General features: G+C 36.8%; 1 protein-coding gene across 2 annotated transcripts in view; it reads right to left on the bottom strand.

Annotated features, from left to right (window-relative positions):
* Window positions 1-1,553: 1,553 nt before the first annotated feature.
* The window catches only part of Kbtbd3 (kelch repeat and BTB domain containing 3), a 42,978-nt gene continuing 19,013 nt past the window's right edge, over window positions 1,554-25,518 (bottom strand). For both annotated transcript variants that reach the window (XM_041656678.1, XM_041656679.1), the window contains exons 2-4: window positions 25,076-25,220; window positions 19,157-19,398; window positions 1,554-8,212 (exon numbers count right to left, since the gene is read on the bottom strand). In XM_041656678.1, coding sequence (XP_041512612.1) covers window positions 6,610-8,212; window positions 19,157-19,374 — 1,821 coding nt within the window. In that variant the 5' untranslated portion in view covers window positions 19,375-19,398; window positions 25,076-25,220 and the 3' untranslated portion in view covers window positions 1,554-6,609. The remainder of the gene's footprint in view (window positions 8,213-19,156; window positions 19,399-25,075; window positions 25,221-25,518) is intronic.

Below are 25,518 nucleotides of genomic sequence, written 5' to 3'. Positions count from 1 at the left end.
GTGACAATTTTCTGTGTGATTATTTCAGGTCTGAGCTGCAGGGAACAATCAAGCAGTCTCTGCCTATAATACACTAAGACTCTTCTTATTTCAGGGTTTGACTTTCTTGCTGAGGGGTTAAATTCATCAGTCAATGAAGACCTCATGATACAGTGCTGAATTGCCCAGCAAGATATGCCTTCAGGTGCAATAGTGGCATGACTGTTATAAAGGTAACCAACTGCATTTTTTTATGTCAAGGACTGCTACCCAAGAGGTAATTAATGCCTGGTACTATAAACTTGATTAAAAGTTTATAACTTGAGTATAGAGACCTAATACTGATTTTTGCTAAATATACATGTTAAATTACCTTCTAACTATTTATTCATATCAATAAATAAGTGCTGCTCTCAACATAGGTCAAAGTTTCTTTTTGTAGTAGAGAGCAGTCAGTACACACAACAGTTAAATACCAAGAAAAAGTGACCGTTGAGGGTGCAGCCCTATATGAAACACTATCAAGTCTAAAAGGACTCAGAGAACATTGTGGAAAGGTAAGCACATAGAAGGTATAAGAGCTGGAAACATGGTAGTTACACTCAGGAACTCACTGTCGCTATGATTACCTCCACAAGTGGAGACAACTGCTGGCTACTGGAAGAGGATGTTCATTTTTCTTTCAGGAGTGTAGTCACTGACAGGTTGTTCATGAACATGTAGGCAACATTAATTTGTCTAAGAGGATTATGTTTTTGAAAAGAGAAACCATAAGTCAAAATGGACATATTCTTGAGGAGATTATGGATAGAGATGGTGTAGGGAAACTGGAGATGGAAATGATCAAGATAAATTGAACACACACACACACAACTGTCAAAGGATGAATCAATAGAGAACTTTTTTTTAAAGAAGTAACTATTGCAATCTAGGCCCCTGTCTGGAATAAGGATTTAGAAGTCAACGTCTCTTAGTAAACTATAAATTGTCACTTAGCAAGATCAAAAACATGACAGGTAAGAGTGCTGTCAGAAAGCAAATTATAGAAGCAAGAATAAAGATAACACTGCCCAAAGCTAGTACATAAAACAAAACAAAACAAAACAAAACAAAACAAAAAACAAAAAAACAAACTTCTTTGTAGTTCCATTTAGATGTTCAGGCTTTGGCTTTCTTTTCTAAGTCTATAGTATGAGTTTCTGGTATGAAGTACAATGGTCCCAATTAGAAGATGACTTGTGTGGGTCCCTGCAAATGTTTACTGCTGGTCAAGAAATGAGAAGCAGGAAGGAAATCTAATTCAACAAGACCTAGTTAGTTAGTACTGGTTCAAATATCTAGAGCGTGATATTGAACAGTTTGTTTTAGACATATTTAAGTACAGTCTTGAAAAAATCTTCCTGCTTTCATCATCTCTGGCCCATATATATATTGTCAAGCAAAGGCTGAGATTCTAACACCCTTCCCCTCAAATGCCATCATCTCAGTGGTCTGAGATCAGACTTGTTTATCAGTCTAGACCATCTGGAAAAAGGTAAAAAAAGAAGAGTCTTGGCATCTACTTTTCTCTCTTTTATTTCTGATAACAAGACAGAATTGTGACACATTTAAATAAATTAACACTTTATAGAACTGAGATATTTTACTACATAATTATGAAGGTTAATACTAACCTGAAAAATGTTGATTTTATTTCTCATAGAATATGACAGAAGTCCCACATTTCACTAACAGACAAATAAAATTTATTACCCATGTAATAGCATTGGGCATTACTTCTCCTAACTGGAAAAACCAACAGTGAAGCAACTGCACTGAGAAATGGGTTCTGCAGATATATTAATGGAATTTGTACTGAGTGTGTTACCCATTATTGTCACTTAAAGGAAATGAAGGATTAGCTGTGATAGTTACTATTATAGTTAAAATGTATGAAAATAAATTATTATCAACTACCTGAAAAATAGGTAGAAATTTACTTAGGGGTAATAACATCATCATCAGGAAAGAAGCTATAACATCACCTCCAAAAAAATTATAAGAATTACTTAAAAACTAGAACATCACCTTCAGGAAACAATTTGCCAAAGTTACAGAAGAATCACAGTCATGATATAACTAATAAATACATTTTGCCTTATATAAACACATTGCTCAATAGAATTAGGTTATTGGACAGATTTCTGTGACAGGCACTGAGCTAATTTCTGAGTTCTGAAATAAGTTATCTCTCAGTCTCTGTGAGTTACAGGTAGATAAGAAATATAAGGAAATATTTATTTAGTTTGATATTATTAACAGAAGGCTATACTCTGAGTTATTTCAGCCACTTCATTACCCTAAAGAACAATAGCACAAGTTGTTGAGCTAGTTAGACCTGTATGGTTAGAAAATTCTCAAAGTTAGTGAGGTGAATAAAGTTTCGTGGTTGAAAATTATGGAATTGTGGCCTTGTTTTATCAAAATATCATGCTGTTATTATTATATGGCTAGTCTATATTGATCTGTGAGTAAATTGTCCTCTGTTTAATATTGTAACTGTTATCTGTGATTTCTGTTTTGTATACTTTCCGAAGAACTCTTTTAAAGCATTTTTAAAATTTTGAAAATTGTATCTAATAACAAAAATTATTATTAAAATTTTCCCTTTATTTTTTCCAGCAAAATATATGTTTATGATTATGTTGATGGGATGAGAGTTTACAAGATACATACCAAGACTCTAGACCATTGGTTCTAAACCTTCCCAATGCTATCACCTTTTAATATAGTTCCTTATGTTGTGGTGATCTCCAACCATAAAATTATTTTGTTGCTACTTCATAACTGTAATTTTGCTACTATTATAAACTGACATGTAAATATTTGTGTTTTCTGATGGTCTTTGGTGACCCCTGTGAAAGCGTCCCAATCCACAGTTTGGAAAGCTAGACTAGAATGAAATGCTTGAACCACCAAGTTCACTTGCACTAGACAGTAAAGTCCTCCTGTGAAAGATTCTAAAAAGGCTGTCAGGCTCAACCCAACAACATGTACTACAATGAAGACAAATTCTCTGTGGCAACCTTACAAAAAAAAATCATGCAACCTGGCCACTGATAGAAAAGTCAATATGTTAAGTTCTGCAACAAGAAGGAAAATGAGAATATACTTTGTACCAACAAGAGACATGGTGCTGCTCCAAGTACTTGGAATGACTGACAGGCAGAGACAACAACTTTAAGGCAAGAACTGAAGCTATTATTACAACTGCAAAAGATAATTTCATTGTTACAGCACTTTCTAAGGTATCTGCTTGGAAATCAGTACAGTATAGTAATTCTTTATCCCTGAAAGCATTGAACTATAAACACTAAGACAAAATCATTTATCTGAAATGTCTATTAGAAAGATTTTCCCCATATTTTATTCCAAGATTATTTACACTTTGAATGTATAATTCTAACTTAGAAGAGGTAACATTTTGTAAACGAACAGTAGTATCACTCCTTGATTAAATTCTCAACTTTGTTATTAATTTGAGTAGGCATTAGGTCATCATATTTAATCTTTAAACATACTTTAAATTTTAAGATATAAAGGTAGGCAATCACCATTTCTGTTTATATAAGTCGTTTTTAGAAGTACTGTGTCAGGGAAATAATTCATAAAGTTTTGCTTCTTGTCTTTGTGTTTTTACTCAGTTTAATGTTTTTTTCTGTGTGGAAGTAGGAAAGAAAGAAGAATGGAAGAAACATGGAGAAGGAGTGAGAGAAGGACAGAGAAAATTTCCCGTCCATAAAATCAAGTCCTATTTTTTAAAATTCTCAAGTATGTAAACAAGTTAAATCAGAATAGTTAAAATGTGTAGTAATAGTCTCAACCTTGGGACATTATAATGTGCAATTGCTGTTTCTTACAGTGAACAGAGGTCTGCTTTCCTATAGAGTCTAGCCCCTATTTTAAAGGGCTCACCTCTGAAGTTGCTTTCTTGGAGATGTTTTAGAAACTAATATTTTTAAATAATAATTTTAATATAATTTTATAATAATTTTAATAATAAAAATAATTTAAAATAATAATTTTAAATACAGCAGAAAAACTTCCAGAACAATGGACCCAATTAATCTGAGAACAATGATCCCAAAGTAATGTTCTGTATTCATATATGCCTGCAATCATTATATTGCTTTCAAATATCAAAATACAAAACGGATCTATATCTCTGTCTTAGACTTTGGTTGTTAAATGTATCCTTGAGCCAAACACAATGACTACATATTCAATTTTATATGAAAAGATGGAATTTAGTTGCAATGTGTGGTTGCCCTCAAATAATCCAGCTTTCATGAGTAAAGAATGCAATGAATGTTGCTCTGGTAAATATTTCTTTCCTTACCAATAGAGTTAAGTGTTATGAGATTTGTTAATTTTGGTTATGCAAATACTCTTCCTCAAGACTGTATATGAACAAAGGTACACTGCATTTATTTTTTTTCTGAGACAGGGTTTCTCTGTGGCTTTGGAGCCTGTCCTGGAACTAGCTCTTGTAGACCAGGCTGGTCTCGAACTCACAGAGATCCGCCTGCCTCTGCCTCCCGAGTGCTGGGATTAAAGGCGTGCACCACCACCGCCCGGTACACTGCATTTTAACTTAAGTTTAAAGACCACAACAAGAATGTCCAATAACTCTAAATTTATTTCATATGTTAACCCTTTTCTATATTTAACAATGCCATATACATGCTTTCAATTTTAAGAGATAATATTCAAATATTTCTGGATGCTTACTCCTAATGAGGTAGGGTAAGACAAAAATAATGGAGAAATGTTAGACATTTTTTCCCCCACAAGAATGCCAGCAGTCTGGATAGTGAGGTCAATTATTTAGCCATTACAATATAGTCCTGGCTGAATGTCAACATGAAAGGAAGAGTGACTTTAAAAAGAAAAAAAAAAGAGAACTAAAAGAAGACATCATAGAAGGGTGCTATATTCTGAGAATAGACCTCAGTGATCACAAAGATTTGCATATTAGAAAACCAGAATGAAGAAAGCCAGAGTGATACATTATGTTCTTAGGTTGCAAGGCCACAGTGCACTGGATGCACCAGTTTAGTCATGGAGCAAAGTTCTATCCAGTATGGATAGATTTCTAGAGATTCTGAACACAGGACCATTTTCCTCTTTGTGGCAGTTAGACGAAGTGAAAGCATGACAAGGAAATACAAAGTTTGGGATCAGTTAGTAGAGCCAAGCCTGTTGTTGTGGTGATAAAGAAATGAAGAGCCTGGGTTTTATGACTGGAGAAAGTATTTTCTTCATAATGAAAAATGGAAAAAGCACAAGATGTAGATGTACAGAGATGGCAAGGAATGACCGTATTTTTAAAAAAGGAAACAGCAATATAACAAAGAACCAGTATAAGCAAAGAAAACAAATACAAAGTAGACCAGTTGGGTCTTGATGTCAAGGACATTATCACAGAGAATAGTAGAAATAAAAAGGATTGGGGAATGTAACAGTGTTGGGGGGGGGGGATTATTTTAATTTAGTTTCTCTCTCTCTCTCTATATATATATATATATATATATATATACATATATATATACATATATATGTGTGTGTGTGTGTGTGTGTGTGTGTATGGAAGAAATGAGTAATTCCTAGATTTACTGATGACATTATTTAAGCATACTTTACTAAGAAATATGTAACAGCTCTGCATAGATTACTAATTGTTACCTGCTTTCTCAAAGAATGCCAGAGAAGCAACCCTTAAGTTTTTTTCTTAAGTAGACATGAAGGAAAATGGCAGAGCCAACCAGTCTGTGTGCTTAAAACTAGGTACTGATTGTTCTGAATACCGTGTAGTTGATATCTGAGAGTTTGGTTTTGAAGCTGCATGCAAATATACTTTGAAAATACATCTGAAATTTGTGTGATAAAATCAAAGAACTTTCATTTTGGATAATCTTAACTCTACACTTACTACAAATTAATATTTATAATGTAGTGCAGGAAATTACACTAATTCTAAGTTGTTTGATCTACATAATGCCTAAGATATGAATCAGGTGTCTTAAAACCTAAATTGGCAGTATCTCTTAGAGCAATTAAATAAGCATGCTTCTTGCAAAACAGAATGACCTTGCTCAGGAACAAGGATGGTCATGCTCTGGTTGAAGTTGACAAAGACATAGATTTTTAAACTACTGATATCAGAAATTCTGTAATTTTTCGGATGATTCACTTAGAATTTACTAAAGTTGTAAAACAACATGGTGCTTGATTAGAACCCATGGTAGGAAAATGGTAAGGTACTAATTAAATCCTGAAATTGTACTGAAGCTACCGGTTATATACAAAAATAATTCTCCATGAACATTTATGAACACCGACTTTTCTTTGCCAACTTTTACCTAAACCTGTAATTTTTATTTACATAAGAAAATACTAAGTATTCTGAACTATTCACATTCAATGTAACTTTGGTAAAATATACTCTATATTTTAATTTTCTGGAAACTGTCTACTTATAGACACCATACATCTATAGTCATTCTTCAATAGAAGGAATATTTTATTGTGCTAATTTGTTTTACTAATTCTCCTAGGTATCATTTTAGACTACTCAAGCAAATATTACTTTTACAAATGATTAGAAAACCATGGGTCCCTATACTTGTTGAACTGAATAACTTGGCAGTAAAATTCGGTTAAGGCTCTTGGCATTGGTGACACCTCTTCCCACTCTGACTTGCTGCTGTGGTAAACTTGCACTTCATCTGTGATCTCATCTGGTGCATAATCTCCACCTAATATGTAAATCTTATCCTCAATCCCTATTGCACCTGCATTAAAGCCTGCACATTCAAAAGAGCCCTCTCCTTTCCAAACACAAGTATCCGGACAAAAACTGTATACTTTATAGGTGGAAAGGTCACATATATACAGGGTGCAGTTTACTGAGACAGCTTTAATTAAAGTAGCATGAAAGAACTGTCCAAACTCTGCTACTAGTTCAGACCACTGGTCAGTTGTAGCATTGTATTTAAAAAAACAATCAAGTGATGGGTTAAAAGCATCTGCAATCTCTACCTCGGATCCAAGAACATAAATGACATTCTGGCATGCACTGGCTTCTGGGTAATAGATACCTCTTGGTAAAGGGCTAACTGATATCCATTCTTTGGATAGTGGATCAAAAGATTCAACATCTAAAAGACTCTTAATGTCCCGGGATCCTCTAGTCTTTCCACCTATAACAAATAATCGACTAACAGCCATGACTGATGTATGCATGGTTCTTGGGGTTTTCATGGTTGAAACCAAGAAAAACTCATTTTTGACTGGACAGTAGCACCAGGTCTGGTCAGTGGCATCATGATAAGACTCAGCAATATGAAGTCGAATCTTCCTACAGCACTTCCCTTTGCAGCCACCCATCAAGAATATTTTCTCTCCATAGCTAGACAGACTAGATCCTGGCAAATCAATCAGATGTGATTGTGGCAGTATTTTCCATGAGTCGCTTTTAATGTTATAGCAAAATGTATGTTGATTTTCTCCATTTTCCTCAGTTTTATGGATAAATATATATTTTTCAGTTGTGGATGGTCGGGCATCAGCGAAGAGGCCACTAGAAACTTGCACACACTTAATGGCATCCACGATTATGTCAAAACAGTTTGTGCTTTTGAGTAAACACTCCTCATTGAGCAGATAGTCTTGAAGTGTGTCCTCGGATAACTGATGTAGCCTTACTTTTGTAATCAAGTGAGGCAGGTGCTTTCGCCTGGACTCTAAGTTGTATTTGATCCATGTAATGACAACCTTCAAGACCATTCCTTCTTCTGGCACATTTAACTCATCTGACTCCAGACACTTCTGCAGCACTCCAAAATTCATCTCTAAAAACTCTCTGGATTTAAATAACAAATGAAAGTGATGCTGTACAAAGCATAAAACCTGATTAAACAAATGTGTAGAGCCATAGCTGTCTGAGAGAGATAACAAGTGCAAACAATTGACGAGACTAATGCTTTTTATTAAAAAGTCACTGCAAGCTTTTGACAAAAAGGGAACCTGAAGAAAGGATGATAACTGAAAAAACATTTCTACATTATCATCTGTTATTCTTGTTTTTCCGGTATAGGCGTAGTCAAGAAATGCCTTTATTGCTTTGGAGGACAAGTTAGTAATGGTAACACATCCATCATCTCTTTCTTTCATCTTTACTTCAAACATAGCCCTGAAAAAATAAAGAACAAAGAAGCACTAGTGTTTTAGTCCACAATTATTAACAATATTACCATACAGATTCTTCTTTACCCTTTAGTTAATTTAAAATATGTTCATGAAATCACAATCAATGGCATCCTAATGAACTATTTTAGCATTTAAAATAGTTATATGCCATAATACACATCTGACATTATATAACCTTCATATTAAAAACTTTACAATGTAGCTTAGACATAGTAAAAAATGAAAAAAGGCTATAAAGTGGTTCAAATTTTTTGCATTGGTGAATTCTATAAAACTCAGTTTTCTTCAGTGGCAAATTAATTACTATTGTGGTAATAACTAAAATTACATTTTTCATCATAATTAAAGCTTATTTTATTTTTTATTGTTTTTATTGAGCTATATATTTTTCTCTGCTTTTCCCTTTCTCTCCACTCTCCTTCTACCCTCTTCCATAATCCCCATGCTCTCAATTAACTCAGAAGATCTTGTCTTTTTCTATTTCCCATGTAGATTAGACCCATGTATGTCTCTCTTAGGGTCCCTGTCTAGATTCTCTGGGATTATGAACTGTAGGCTGGTTTTTCTTTGCTTTATGTAGAAAAGCCACTTATGAATGAGTACATATGGTATCTGTCTTACTGGGTCTGGGTTGCCCCACTCAATATGATGTTTTCTAGATCCATGAATTTGCCCACAGATTTCAAGGTATCATGATTTTATCTATTGTCCAGTACTCAACTGTATAAATGTACCACATTTTCCTTATCCATTCTTTGGTCGAAGGGCATTTAGGTTGTTTCTAGATTCTGAATATGACAAATAATGGTGCCATGAACATAGTTGAGCACCTGTCTTTGGGTATGATTGAGCATCCTTTGGGTACCTACCTAAAAGTGGTACTGTTGGGTTTTGAGGTAGGTTGTTTCCTAGTATTCTGAGAAATTGCCACACTGATGTTAAAAGGGGCTGTATCAGTTTACACTCGTACCAGCAATGAAGGAGTGTTCCTTTCACCCCACACTCTCTCCAGCATAAGTTGTCACCAGTGTTTTTTATCTTAGTCATTCAGTTGTAAAATGGCACCTCAGAGTTGTTTTAATTTGCATTTTATTTTTGATGGCTAAAAATGTTGAACATTTTCTTAAGTGTCTTTTAGTCATTTTTTGATTCCTTTGTTGAGTGATCTCTCTTTAGGTCTGTACCCCATTTTTTTTATAGGATTATTCGTTCTTTTGAATACCAATTTCTTAAGTTCTTTGTATGTTTTGGAGATCAGCTCTCTGTCTGATGTGGGGCTGGTGAAGATCTTTCTCCATTCTGTACGCTGCCATTTTGTCGCCTATTTCCTTTGCTTTAGAGAAGATTCTCAGTTTCAGGAGATCCCATTTCCTAATTGTTTCTCTCACTGTCTGTGCTATTGGGGTTCTATTTAGGAAGTGGTCTCCTGTGCCAACACATTCAAGTGTACTTCCCACTTTCTCTTCTATGAGGTTCAGTGTGGTTGGCTTTATGTTCAGGTCTTTGATCCATTTGGACTCGACTCTTGGGCATGGTGATAAATACACAACAATTTTTATTCTTCTATATGTTGATATCCAGTTATTCTAGGACCATTTGTTGAATATGCTTTCTTTTCTCCATTTTATATTTTTTGCTTCTTTGTCAAAAATCAGGTGTTCGTAGGTGTGTGACTTGATATCTAAGTCTTCAATTCAGTTCCATTGGTCCTCCTGTCTGTTTTTATACCAACACTATGTTGTTTTCAGTACTGTATTCTATAATAGAGTTTGAAGTAAGGGGATTGTGATGCCTCCAGAAATTCCTTTATTGTATAGGACTGTTGTGGCTATCCTGGATTTTTTGCTTTTTCATATGAAGTTGAGTATTGTTCTTTTGAGTTCTGTGAAATGCCAGAATTTTGCTGGCATTTTGCTGGGCATTGCATTGAATCTGGAGATTACTTTTGGTAGAATTACCATTTTTACTATGTTAATTCTAACTATCCAAGAGCATGGGAGATCTTTCCACTTCTTGGTATCTTCTTCAAAGATTTAAAGTTCTTGTCATACAGGTCTTCTACTTGTTAAACAAATATTTTATGCGATTTGTGGCTATTGTGTAGTATTTCTCTGATTTAGTTCTCAAGCCACTTATCATTTGTGTAAAGGAGGGCTACCTTTTTTTTTTTTGAGTTAATCTTCTTTTCTGCTAAATTACTGAAAGGTTTTATGAGTTGTAGAAGTTCTTTGGTAGAAATTTTGGGGTCGCTTGTATAAATGGTGAGAGTTTGACTTCTTTTCTGATTTGTATCCCCTTAATCTCCTTTTGTTGTTGTATTGCTCTAGATACCTCAAGAACTATGTTGAATAGCTATGTAGAGAGTGGACAACCTTGTTTTGTTTCTGATTTCAGTGGGATTGCTTTGAGTTTCTCTCCATTTAGTTTGATGTTGGCTGTTGGATTGCTGTATATTGCCTTTATTATGTTTAGGTATGTTCCTTGTATCCCTGCTTTCTCTAAGACCTATATCATGAAGAGATGTATTTTTTTCAAAGGCTTTTTCAGTATCTAATACGATTATCATTTTTTTCCAGTTTGTTTATATGAATTACACTGACAGGTTTTCATTTGTTGAACCATCCCTGTATCTCTGGAATGAAGCTGACTTGATCATAGTGGATAATTTTTCTGATGTATTCTTGAATTCAATTTGCCAGTGTTTTATTGAATAGTTTTGTATCCATGTTCATGAGTGAGATTAGTTTGTAATTCTTTCTTAGTAATGTCTTTGTGTGGTTTGGGTATCAGGGTAATTGTAGCCTCTTATAGAGTTTGGCAATGTTTCTTCTGTTTCTATTGTGTGGAACAATTTGAGTATTGGCATTAGTTCTTTGAAAATCTTGTAGAATTCTGTGCTTAAACCATCTGGTCCTGGGCTTTCTTTTTTGGTTGGGAGACTTTTGATGACTGTTTTTCTTTAGAGTTATAGGTCTACTTAATTTGCTTATCTGGTCTTTATTTAACTTTGGTAAGTGATACTTAACCAGAAAATTGTCCACTTCCTTTAAGTTTTCCAATTTTGTGGAATACAGGCTTTTGAAGTATGACCTGATGATTCTCTGGATTTCCTCCATGTCTGTTGTTATATCCCCCTTTTCTTTCCTAATTTTGTTAATTTGGATATTTTCTCTCTCTGCCTTTTGGTTAGTTTGGATAATGGCTTGTCTATTTTGTTGATTTTCTCGAAGAACCAACTCTTTGTCTCATTGTTTTGTTGTATTCTTTTCTTTGTTTTTATTTTCTTGATTTTGGCTCACAATTTCATTATTTCCTGCTGTCTAGCCCCTAGTGGGTAAGTTTGCTTCTTTTTGTTCTAGAGTTGTCAGGTGTTCTTTTAACTCATTAGTGTGAGATTTTTTTTTCCGCTTCTTTATTTAGGCGTTTAGTGCTATGAACTTTCCTCTTAACATTGCTTTTATTTTGTCCCATAAATTTGGGTATGTTGTGTGGTCATTTTCATTGAATTTTAGGAAGCCTTTAATTTCTTATTTTATTTCTTCCTTGACCCACTGATGACTGAAGTGAGCATTGTTTAATTTCCTTGTGTTTGTGGGCTTTCTGAAATTAGTGTTGCTGTTGAATTCTAATTTTAAGTCATGGTGATCTGATAAGATACATGGGGTTATCCCAACTTTTTTTTTTTTATCTGTTAAGGTTTGCTTTGTTACCTAGTATGTTGTCAATTTTTGAGAAGGCTCCATGAGGTGCTGAGAAAGTATATTCTTTAATGTTTGGGTCCATGTTCTATAGATGTCAGTTAAGTCCATTTGAGTCATAACATGTGTTAGTTCCCTTATTTTTCTGCTAATTTTGTCTGAGAGACCTGTGAGTATTGCGTGTTAAAGTCTCCTACTGTTATTGTTGGGAGTTTAATGTGTGATTTAAGCTTTAGAAGTGTTTCTTTTACATATGAGGGTGCCTTTGTATTTGGAGCATAGATGTTCAGCATTGAGATTTTTTAAAAACTTATTTATTCATTATATATACAGTATTCTGCCTGCATGTATGCCTGCATGCCAGAAAAGGGCACCAGATATCATGACAGATGGTGGTAAGATATGTGGGTGCTGGGAATTGAACTCAGGACCTCTGGAAGAGTTGTCAGTGCTCTTAATAGCTGAACCATCTCTTCTTGATGGATTTTTCCTGTGACTAATATGAGATTTCCTTGTCTCCTTTGATTGATTTTAGTTTGAAGTCTATTTTGTTAGATATTAGGATAGCTATTCCAGCTTGTTTCTTAGGCCCATTTGATTTGAATTTTTTTTTTCCCCAATCCATTACTGAAGGATATCCGTCTTTGAGGTTGAGGTGTGTTTCTTGTATGAAGTAGAAGGATGGATTTTCTTTCCTTATCAAGTCTTTTAGCCTGTGTCTTTTTATAGGTGAGTTGAGTCCATTTATATTAAGGAATATTAATGACCAGTGATTGCACTTCTGTTATTTTAGTTTTCATTTTCGGTGGTGATGTTATTTTATTGTGTGTGTTTTTCCCTTCTTTGGGACTTGCTGCTGTGAGATCATCTATTGTCTGTATTTTTGTGGATGTAGCCAACTTCCTTGGGTTGGAGTTTTACTTCTGGTACTTTGTGTAGGGCTGGGTTTGTTGCTAGGTATTGGATAAATATGGTTGTTATGGAATATCATGTTTTGTCTGTCTATGGTGATTGAAAAGTTTGCTGAGTTTAGTAATCTGGGCTGGCATCCAAGGTCTCTTAATGTCTGCATAACACTTGACCAGAACTTCCTGGCTTTTACTTTCCATTGAGAAGTCAGATGTAATTCTGATAGTTCTGGCTTTATAAGTTAGTTGGCCTTTTTCCTTTGCAGCTCTTAAGATTCTTTCTTTATTCTGTATGTTTAGTGTTTTGATTATTATGTGGCAAGGGGATCATTTTTTTTTTTTTTTGATTAGTGTTCTGTAAGCTTGTATCTTCATATGCATATCTTTCTTTAGGTTGGGTAAGTTTTCTACTATGATTCTGAGCTGGAGTTCTCTTTCTTCATCCTTATTATTCTTAGGTTTGGTCTTTTCATGGTGTCCCATATTTCCTGGATATTTTGTGTTAATCTTTTGTTAGATTTAATGTCTATTTTCTCTATTGCATCTTCAGTGCTTGAGATTCTCTCTTCCATCTCTTGTATTCTGCTGTCCATGCTTGTATTTGTGGTTCTTGATCATTTTGTCATAATCTCTGTGTCAATAATTCCATTGGTTTGTGTGTCCTTTATTGTCTCTATTTCTGTTTTCAAGTCTTGAATAGTTTCTTTCATCTGCTTGATTGCTTTTTCTTGGTTTTCTTTAAGGGATTTGTTGATTTCTTCCAATATTTTGTTTGTCTTCCATTTCTTTGAGGGAATTTTTCATTTCCTCTTTAAGGGCCTCAAACATTCTCCAAAAGTTATTATTTTCTTTTACTTCATCAATATTTGGTTGTTCAAGTCTTGTTGTTGTAGGGTCACTACTTTTTATTGGTGTTGTGTTGCTCTTTGTGGTGTTGTGTGTCTTCTTACCTTGTCTACCCATCTTTTCCTCTGATTGGTGTGACTCTGGTGGTCAATCTTCTGGGTTCCAGTACATTCAAGGCTCAGATGGTTGTTCCTCGTTGTGCAGTCAGGACCATGGTTCCAGTCACCCTGGAGGATACTCCGTGTTCCTAGGGGTTTCTCAGAGCTCCTGGGGTTCCCTCTGCTCCAGTGGAGGTCATTGTCTTGGGCTGGCTCTGGCAGAGGTCACTGGCTCAATCCTGCTCCTATGAAGGACACTGCCTCTGGTTGTTTCCAGCTGATGTATCTGGCTTAGGACTGCTCCCACAGATGTCCCTGGCTTGGGTATGCTCCCTCAGAGGTTCACGACTTGCACCCAGTCCCATAGATGTCTCTTGCTTGGGCTTGTTCCCTCAGTGGTTGCTCCCTTGTACCTGCCTCTGCTTCTGGTAGTGGTCGCTGCCTTGGTCAGGCTCCTATCAGGGTAGCGGCCTTGGGCCTGCTCCAATGAAAGTCACTGGCTCAGGCCGGCTCGGGCAGAGATCTCTAGCTCAGGCCTTCTGCTGTAGTGGTCGCTGCCTTAGGCCTGCTCCTGTGGGGGATAGCCACCTTGGGCCTGCTCCAATGAAAGTCACTAGCTCAGGCCTGCTCTGGCAGACTTCGCTGCCTCAGTCCTGTTCCCACAGATGTCCCTTGCTTGGGTCTGTTCTCAAGGAGGTCCCTGACGCACCAATAACTGAAATTTTATAACATACAAATTCAAGGCTTTAGGTTTCAAAAATATACATTAAAAACAGGGAACACAATAAGAGGCCCACAGACACCAATGACTTTGTATGGCTGTGGAGAAATCTATAATATCAGACTCATGTTGTGATGGAGGAGGGTCATCTTTCTATCTGTTGTTTCATTGGTTAAGTAATAAAGAAATTGCTTGGCCTCTGATAGGACAGAAAATTAGGTAGGTGGAGTAGACAGAACAGAATGCTGGGAGAAAGAAGCTGAGTCGGAGAGTCACCATGATTCTCCCACTCCAGACAGACGGAGGTTAAGATCTTCCCTGGTAAGCCACCTCATGGGCTACACAGATTATTAGAAATGGGTTAGATCAATATGTAAGAGCTAGCCAATAAGAGGCTGGAACTAATGGGCCAGGCAGTGTTCAAAAGAATACAGTTTCTGTGTAATTATTTCAGGGCATAAACTAGCCATGCGGGCAGCCGGGTGCCGAGGATGCAGCCCCGCCACTCCTATTACAACAATGTTGTAAAAGGGACAAGGGAATATAATATCCAAAAACTGAGCCACACAAGTCAAAAAAGCCAAACCTACATTTTTGGGGTAACAACCACTAAGAGATAGACTGTTCTCCGAATTTAAATAATCAGGCCATCTTGGAGATTAAAGCTAAGAGATTGGGACTATGTTGAACTCAGAAAAGATAAAAAAATACAGGTTATTTGGAAGTGTCTGATCAGGGAATGAAATGTACTTTACTGTTTATGCCAGTTTTATGAAAGCCTGCAGCTGTGCTGATAACATCAAAAAATTGTGGTGGTTTGAATTAGAATGACGCTCGTAGGCTCAAATTTGTCTGCATGATACCCAGATGGTGAAATAATCTGGGAGGGATTAAATGGGGTGGCCCTATGGAAATGTGTCATTGGGGAGATCTGAGGTTTCAAAGGAGTGGTGGTCTCTGCCTCCTGCTTGTGGACTAAGGTGTGACCTCTTAGCTAGCTGTTCTTAACACCATACTTTTGCTCTGCTATCATGGGACTCTAATCTTCTGACTTTAAGCCCAATTAGACACTTTCTTTTATAAGTTGGTTTGGTCATGGTGTCTCACAACAGCAACAGAAAAGCAACTAAGACAAATACTTTGTATGCTATACCTGTGCTGTGTATATCTAAGTACTTGCTTGTACTTGGTAGTGTTGGGGTTGACTTTTTGTTTAGAGTCTGTCCCAGAGAGTAAATAAATCTATTAGTGAGCACAGAATCTACCTGAAGAATATGATGGGGTCTTTCAAATAAAGAAAGAAAAGAATGATAAAGAGACTTTTTACAAGGCTGCTCAATAATATGAAGCCAAGTAAATGTAGTAACAAAAATTATACACATGCTATATGTTACACAAGAACCTTCAACAATGTATGCCAGCTTAAGAATACTAAACAGCAAACAAAGATTATATTGCAATGTAAATGATTTTATCAAACTGCAAATAATAGGAATTAACGGTTTACCCTAAGAGTATAAATGATTAAATTTCTAGTCATACTTATACTATCTATGTACTATATTATTGGTTCAATGTAGTATTAAGTTCATGGTCCCTAGAGACAGCTATCTCAATGATACAGCTTCCTTACTTACTGGCTACATAACCAGCAGGAAGTTTCATTAATGATGAATATGAAAGGTATTCTATTAATGCTTACTGTTTTCCTGGATCACACATGAATAATATAAGAAGAGAAAAAAGCATGGCTAATGAATCTGAAAAAAATGAACTAGAATATTAATTTGTATTGTAATGGGAAGTTCTAAATGAATATATTATTTTATCTAAAGGATTATTAATATGCTACAAAATAACTCAGGTTACATACTCAAAAAATTCACCTCACTATCAACAAAATTACTTGAACAATAAAGGGATTTAATGAGTTGTTTAGAAGAATAAATGACTTAATGTCTGCAAAGTATCAACTGCTACCACATTAAGAATTCAACTGCTTCCTGAGAAGTAGCCCACCAGTCCCCACATCACTGTCTGTTTACCTATCTATTAAGATTTTACTCATTCTATGTCTATGGGTGGTTTGACTGCATGTATATATGTGCACAAGTATGTGCCTTTTGCCTAAGAAAGACAGAAGAGGGAGTCAGATCCTCTGCAACTGGAGGTATAGATGGCTATAAGCTACCACATGGATGCTGGGAATTAAGGCTGGGTCTTCTGGAAGAGCGTGCACTTAACCACTGACCTATTTCTCCAGTCCCAGGTTCTATATATTTTTAACTTGACCCTCACAGAAGGCACATATACGATCAAACTCCTATACGTTATCCTACTTTTTAAGTAATTGACATTTATCTCTGATTTGCCATGTTATCCTAAGTAGTTTTCTGTAAGACATATGATTCATTTTCAGTTCCTTGATTTTACATATTAATCATTTTTTGATTTGTAGTGCATGCTTTTCTGATATTTTCATTTTACATTATTCTTGCAATGTAAATGATTTTATCAAACTGCAAATAATAGGAATTAACGGTTTACCTTAAGAGTATAAATGATTAAATTTCTAGTCATATTTGTACACATCTGTACATATTTTCATGTGAGCGATGTATTCATTTATTAAAATCCAATAAGAACTGTTGATATCTGCTATTAAAAACATTCTAAAGTAAAAAAAAACCTATTATTCATTCTAATAGGAATTTTAAAGATGAAAAGCAGACTCAAAAAGCTTGGAGAGTACTTAGGTTCTTTCTGTGGTGTCATGTACTATTTACTAATACTACTAAAATTATTTAACTTTATAATTGATAACTGCCCACCCATCTGCAGAGCATTAAATCACTTGAGGAAAAAAAAGTTAAGAATAAACTGAACAAAAAATCATATGTTAAAGCATTTAAATGCTCAATCCAGCAGTCACCAGCCCTTGTTAAACTAAATGGGTCACCAACAGTCACCACTGACAAGGGACAGGTTGGGAAGGGGCACTGATATAGGTAGAAAGAGAGACGTGACAAGTAGAGAGCAAGCAGAATACATTATATACATGTCAAAAACTATCAACCAATTAACATACTAAGATAATGAATTAAAAATAAGTTTGATTAGAGAAAAGATTTTCAAATTCAAATGCTCACAAGAACTTTTTGTTGTATTAGCATGAGAACAATGCAGGGAAAACAAAATGTATGGTCAGAACAGGATTGTTCTGTTTTGCTACATTATGAAACAAAGAGTTTATTGACTAAGATGGACTGAATGTAAAATACAATATGCTAATCTTTTATACATTATTTAATTTGTAACCTCCTGAATGACCCTATGTATTAATTCTTATTTTTATTTTTCTAACTTCTTTGTCAATAGTGAAGAGACCTAGGTATGAAAAAGGTAAGTGAGTATCTAAGGTCACATGACTACTAAGCAGTAGATCTGGGATTTAAATTAGGGCATATATATTAAGAAACTAAGTATTTAGTCATTAACTAGACAGATGCCTATGAACAAAAAGTCACATTTATAAGGATAATGGTTACAAAAAGTTACTGGACGGAAAGCTGTGTTCAAAAGGAGGGAAGACAAAGGTGGCTTGAAAGTCTTAACACTGGGGTCTCCAACGGATGTAAAAGAATGCCTTAGAGACTATGAAGAAACAAAAAGCAGAGAAGGAAAATTAGACATAACTAAGCAAACAGCTAATTCAAGACTGCTGGAGTATCCCTGGCCAAGGACATTGCATACTGCGTTCCAAATTCAAAGCAAAACATCACACAGGCAGGTGTTCAGTCAGTAGCAAATTGCAAGAATTGCTTATTAAATAAAGTTTAGCCTATAAAATTTACTATAATGGCAGTATAAAAGGTCTTAAATTACATGTTCATAAAAAGCGGGTTTTGAATTAATGATTAAAATTGAAACAGAGCAAGGCCGTGGGTTTAGTTCTCAATTTAAAAATTGTAAATGCAGTATAATTCCCATTTTGATTCATATATCGTATCTTATCCCATTGTTACCAAATTTGTTGAGAGATTAAAATCCTACTTAATTTTTACTCTAGAAGTGGACATAATGCTGAAGTGAAGATTTGAGTTTACTGCAGTATAACTAGGAGGCCTGACTACAGTATGTCAGAAAAGATAATCTTTCTACTGGCCAGTAGACAATTGGCACAGTACTATGATAATACATCAGACCTTTATCCTTTACATCAGAAACCCACTATCATCACGGCAATCCTTGTTCCTCATTCTCCTGGAGGTTGAGATTATAGGCATCAACCACTGGGATATGGCATGGACACAGCTGAAATTATATTTTCCTTGGTCATTTTCTATAAATTCAGCTTCTATTTTTGTTCAACTTGTTATTTCAAACAAAGCTGACCCCACATGTACCCCACCCCTACTCAGAAGAGCTCAGGAAGTAATTTTAAGGAACTTTGGGAATGGTGTCCTGGGAAAACTTATTTTTACAGCTGAAGCTTAAGATCCCTATTCAAACATTATTAACCAACTAGTTCTAATAAAGGCTTTTAATTAAAAACTAAAAATTACTATAGTATGATCAGGGGGCAGTGAGTATATTTGTAAAATACAATGTAATTTTCCATATATAAAATCTAAAGTACAGATGGGGGTAGAGTACCTGAAAAAGTCGCTACAAGCTGCCAACACACACCGATGACATGGGATTATTTCTTCTTTCACGACTATGTTGAAATCATAAAAGATATTCTGTTCTCTAAAACTCTGTAGTACACTTAAAATTTTCTGTCCATGATCTTCTGATGCAAGGAAATTCTTCTTTTCAGATGAGATTCCATTCCATGAGTTTTGTTCATTGAAATCATATGAATTAGCCATATCCAATTCCACCTGTTCTTAAAACTGGAATAAAAAAAATTAATGTTGTAGAAAGCTAATGAATTTTTCAGACTTAATTTACACTCTTCAGGCTGGCAAAATAGCTTATCAGGTAAGAGCTCTTGCCTTGCAAGCTTAGTGACCTAAATCAGGTTCACACAAAGACCCCACTTAAACGTGGAAGAAGAGAACTGACTCCATAAAATTATCTCCTGACATCCACATGCTTGCCACACACTTAATACTAAATAAAATGAATCATAAAAATGTACTCATGGTGTGAAATTATAATATTCAATAGCAGCAATAACATAAGAGTAAACCTTACTTTAAAAATGTTTTTATAAATTTCTTATTTGAATTGATGAATATATAATTAAGGCTTGATATCTATGGTAACAGGATTGACTGTACAGGCTGTATGAATGCCTACCCTTTTTAGGCCTTCACTACATGCCTCATCTTATTGTTATTAAACAAGTATTATTCCTGAAGCAGTTCTTCTTTTAGGGTACAGTATACAGTCTGTGTTCTTTTATGCATAATCTTTTGGGGAAAAAAATCAGGACTAAAATGCTGAAGCTGACATGCCAGCTTCATGTCTTCTAACTCTAACCTAAACCCTCACAAAAGAACTGACTTAAGAAAAAAAGCCACCAGAGTTTAGTGGTATCAGTTGATTTATGGCTATGATGGTTTGACTGAAAATGGCCCTCATCGGCTCATGAAGGGTGGCACTATTAGGAGGCGTCACCTTGTTGGAGTAACTATAGCTTTGTTGGAGGAAGTATGTCACTGGTAGAAGGGCTTTAAGGTTTCAAATGCTCAAGCCAGGCCCAGTGTCATTCTCTCTTCTTGTTGCCTAGCCATTGGGATTCCTGGCTCCTTTCCCAGCACCATGTCTGCCTGTGTACTGCCATGCTTCCAATTATGATAAAAAAAAAGTGGACTAAACCTCTTAAGTGTAAGCCAGTCCCAATTATGAGTTGCTGTGGTCATGGCGTCTCTTAACAGCAATAGAAACCATAACACAATGATCATTAGAAAGGTGACCTATTTGAAAGCAGAAGAAAAAACAGCATACTAATACTAGTAATACTGTAAAAAGGTGTTCTAAATATAAGGTAAAGAATGTACCTTATATTTAGGCCATCAGGAGGCCAGAGAATCATTAACTCCCTAAATAATAAACTCAGGTCCAAACACACAAAAAAATTAACACCAAAAATTAAGAACTAAAACAGGAAGGAAGACTGAAAACTTGGGAAATCAGAGAAATAGGGAAACTGATTCTCTAGTATCTCTCTTGTGGTTCATTGCCTTAAAATCCCCTGATTCCCAGTGGCTTAGAACAATTTAGTCCTCTCAAGGGTACTGAGGGCTTAACTGGAGCTTCTTGCTTGGGTTTTCACAGAACTGTAGAGAGTCTAACTATGGCTGGAATCACCTGAAGTCTGATATCTTTAACACGGCCTCTTTTAAGGAAAGCCATAAATAAGAACTACTGAGCTGGAAGGCGGTGGTGGACATCTTTAATCCTAGCACTTGGGAGGCACGACAGGCAGATCTCTGTGAGTTCAAGGCCAGCCTAGTCTACAGAGAGAGTCCAGGATAGGTTCCAAAGGAACACAAAGAAACACTGTCTCGAAAAAAAAAGGAAAAGAATACCACTGAGGAATTAGGAGTGAGGTGAAGAACATTAAAATGGGTTTAAATGAAATGGGAATAGTTTGTAGAAAAAAAATTTTTTTTTTTTTTTTTTTTTGCTTATGTTGATGGTGGTGGTGGTATGCCTGTGCCAGAGTAGGATAGACTCAGGTATTCCTCTCTTGACTTCCACCTTTTGGGAGATGAGTTTCATGTTATTCAATACTGTGTACATTGGGCTAGCTGGTCCACTAGCTTCTTGGGATTGTCCTATCTCTACCTCCTATGTCTTTTTAGGAGCACTAGGATTATAGACCCACTTCACATAAGATAGGTATACAAACTGAATTCCTTATGCTAGCATGACAAGTGCTTTATCCACTAAACCAGCTCTTTGGTCTTTGGTCCCTCAATTATTCTTTTAAGAAATCCAACAAAGTCAAGGTACGAGTAAGTAGGTACTTAGAAATTAAATATATATATTTTTTTCTCTAGTTTTTTTTAAAATATTTATTTATTATGTATACAGCATTCCTTCCATGTATGCGTGCAGGCCAGAAGAGGGCACCAGACCCCATTACAGATGGTTGTGAGCCACCATATGGTTGCTGGGAATTGAACTCAGGACCTTTGGAAGAGCAGGCAATGCTCTTAACCTCTGAGCCATCTCTCCAGCCCCCTAAATATATATTACGTATATATATTTGTTTTGGAGGGAGAAACATGGAATATATTAGTACACAAAGAAGAGAGGGTATGTATGAAGAGAACTTTTAACAATAATAATAGTTTAAATTCAGCATCTACATTCATACCTAAATTAAAAATTCTGGAATTTTATACAATAAACTGAATAACAATATATATATATATATATATATATATATATATATATATTCCACTTCTGTTAAGCAGTAAACATTGGCAGACAAACAAATGGTTAGAACTTCTGTAGTTGCTTAGTGATACAACCCTGACAGTACCAGTAAGAGACTAGGAGTTAGACCAAGAGATAGGGAGAGGGGTCATGGTTAGGTAATAAAGGCAGCAAATTTTCAAGATGGCTGGTCCCTTCCTCACCCTTCTGACTTGGGAGAAAGCCTGGAAGCTTAAAACAAAGGCCCTATATAGGCTTTTGTGTCAGTCAGAAGATAGACTGTCTCACAAGTTCAAGATGATCAAGACAGGTTACACAATAGTTATAGGCCAACCAACCATCCTATCTTTATTCAAACTGACTCCTGCCTTGAGAGACCTGGATAAATCCAGACCCCCCTCCAGCAGGAAGAGAAGAATCAAAAATCTAGGATTAGCTGGTTCAGTGACTGTGTTTCAGAAACTAGCTGAAGATAAAGTTAGATTGTAATCTTGAGAATAATCTTGAGAAACAGGGAGTTTCATCCTTGTGATTATCATTGTACTGTGTTTTAGGAACTAGCTGATTATGACCTTGGGAGTGGTCCTGAGAGGCAGGGAGTTGCCCCCTTGTGACCATCACTGGATTTTCGGAATTTTCTATGACCCTTTTGGATTACTGGGCTGTGGTTTCTTCCCTTAAAAACTCCTTCTCCGGGTCACTTGGGGTTGAACTCTTCCCCTGCGTGGGTTATGAGTCTCGGCCCCAGTGCACTGGTTCCCATCTCATCTCATCATTAAAGCCTCGTGTGATTGCAGCAAGGATGGTCTCTCATGAGTTACTGAGGGGGTCATGTTATTCCGAGACTTGAGTGAGAGTCTCCCCAGCACTGGGGGTCTTTCAGACTCAAATGTCTTGATAGAGTTTGTTGACTCCCCATGGGAGGCCTCACCCTCTCTGAGGAATGGGTGGGGTGGAGGGAAGGTGGGGGAGTCAGGGGGAGGGGAGGGAGAGGATCCTAGGATTGGTGGAAAAAATTAGGAGAAGAAAACCCTTCAGAGACTGTAAGCTCCCCAGACTTGAGAAGAGACAAAAGTTTTGGCTTGACAAAGGATCTTTTTCTCTGTGTGTCTGCTGCATACATGTGTTTCCTCACCCCCTATAAATGCCTTTCCTCAACTACTGATGATTCTGTCTGCTCCTGTTTGAGCCCTGTATGAGATTTCTCAGCTGCTACCTGTTGCCCTTGAGATTTTCCCTGCCCTTTTATTTCTTTAATCCCCAGTCTGTATCATTAGGACTTTGGATAATCTCCGTGGTTACCTCACTCACTGTTGATAATAACTTTTTAAAAAATATTTATTTTATTTATTATGTATACAATATTCTGTCTGTGTGCATGCTTGCTGGCCAGAAGAGGACACCAGACCTCATTACAGATGGTTGTGAGCCACCATGTGATTGCTGGGAATTGAGCTCAGGACCTTTGGAAGAGCAGGCAATGCTCTTAACCTCTGAGACATCTCTCCAGTCCTGATAATAACTCTTCAAGACTGTTATTGACAATGCTTTCTGCAAAACAATAAGCAAGTTGAGGTTCAGATTAAACAGTATTCCTAAGAATACAGAATGCACTGCACTCTGGTCTCTTAAAAAATGTCCTTTTCCCAAGGTCAGGCAAATTAGACAAAGGCCACCATTCCCTCAGAGGCTTAAAGAAAGGTCTAGAATTTGTGGCTTTTCCTTTAACTTGTCAAGGTAACTGCTAGCCTCTAGGCCCCCTCCTTCCAGCGCACACAAGCCCCACCCCAGTTCACAAGCCTCAGTTCTCTAGTTCCCATTTAACCCTGGAAATCTTTCTCCTGTCCTTTCACCTTGCTTTCTGGGAGGCAGTCTTGACGTGTTGAAATAACTCCCACCTCCCAGTACCCCCAAAGAGTGGCTACTTTTTTTTCCTGCACCCATTTTCATTCAATATAGAAACAGGCTTGTTCACTTGAAGTTCATACTGTCTAGAACATTCCTACCCTCCAAAATCAATGCCAAACTTAAAGAGTAGCTCCTTTAATCCCGACACTTTGGAGGACAAGACAAGTGGATCTGAATTGGAGGCCAGCATGGTCTACAGAGCAAGTTACTGAACAGTCAAAGCTACACAGAGAAACCTTGTCTCTACAAATAAGACAAATAAACAAGCAAATAAACAAAGCAGTTTTACGTATAAGATCTTCATAAGGCAATGCTAAAAAAAGTTGCTACAATAAATTGAGATCAATTCTGAGACAGGGCCTCACAATGTTGGCTAGCTTTGAATTGAAGGAGGCTTCTGCCTATAACTCTATTATAACATGATTGTCTGTCTAAAGGAACTCCAATTTCCCAAACTATAAAAGGCAGTCCAGAAATGAGCTCAACCTGAGGATTGTATTAGCTAGATAAAAGCCAGCATCCATCAGGAATTGTTAACCCGGTTCCCATCTGTCATTTCCCTTACCTCTGGGAGAAGGAACATATGGCTACCTATCAGCATATCAAAAGAACATGCTGGTCTCAGGTTCCTTCAATATCTCTTGTACCTTTTTTATATTTCAATTTCAAAGTCCACACTAGCATCCTAGTCCTTCTCATCTCCTCTACCCTAAACTCCCTCCAGCTCATGGGCTTCCCTTCCCTCAGAAACTCCTTGTAAGACACTTGAGGCACAGGAGAGGCCAGGCCCCTCCCCTGAAGACCTCCTACTGCCAGGTTCTACTCACAGAATACTCTAAATGTCCTAATGGCAGCACCCAGGCTTCACCCAAGAGAGTAAAAGGCCCAAACTCTACATGCAAAATGCTACCAATCTCCACCTTGGAAAGTTGCACCCTGAAAAGGTTCACTCCTCACCCCACCCAGAAGAAATTCTATATAAGACCTACCTTTTGCTCAGTTCTCTGCTGTTTCTCACTCAAGTAGAGGTAGCCCCTCCATTGGTTTTTTTTCTCTCCCAATAAATCTCTTTTGTGAAGTTTGTTTTGTGCTGTGATATTGTGGTACTCTTTGGCTTCTCATTGCCAAGTCACCTTCCCATCAGAGATGTAATGCTTACATTTTTTGCTGAAACCTGGGATAGGCTTTCCTACTGCCTGCATTTCCCTTCTGGGTCTAAGCTTCACTGGGACCCTAGCTTCATCTCCAGTCCACCCACAACAGACTCACCTTCAGGCTCACCAATCTTTTGGTATCCCATTCACCAGTGGCAATTACATAAGTTTCCCCTTTGGTTGGTGTAAACATTTCCCAATCTGAGAAAGTGACCATTGAGCATCTGGTACTTCTCTGGCACTCTTGGAGGTAGAGGTACCTGTAATGGTAAAAGTAAAATGCTGAGGATCCCCGGCGGTAGGCCATGAACTATGTGGTGGCAGACAGCAAGCAGAGGGGTCACAAGAAAAGCCAGTCCCAGGCACAGATAACACCTAAGACCACAAGGAAAGACAGACAGATGGGGTACACCACGAGGACACAGCACAGGTCTCCAAAGGTGGCTGGTTCTGGGCAGCGAGCCACGCGGCAGGCAAGAAACAGAGACATGGATTGGAATGCCATGCAGGGTGAGGTTGGATATTTATTTAGTGGGTTACGGAAGGAAGGGGAGAAGA

This window comes from Microtus oregoni, unplaced genomic scaffold, assembly GCF_018167655.1.
Source record: "Microtus oregoni isolate MIOR12 unplaced genomic scaffold, Mior012 000008F_ref0000371, whole genome shotgun sequence".
NCBI lineage: Eukaryota > Metazoa > Chordata > Mammalia > Rodentia > Cricetidae > Microtus > Microtus oregoni.
The sequence above is the reverse complement of the archived record's forward strand: the minus strand, read 5'-3'. Positions and strand labels throughout refer to the sequence as shown.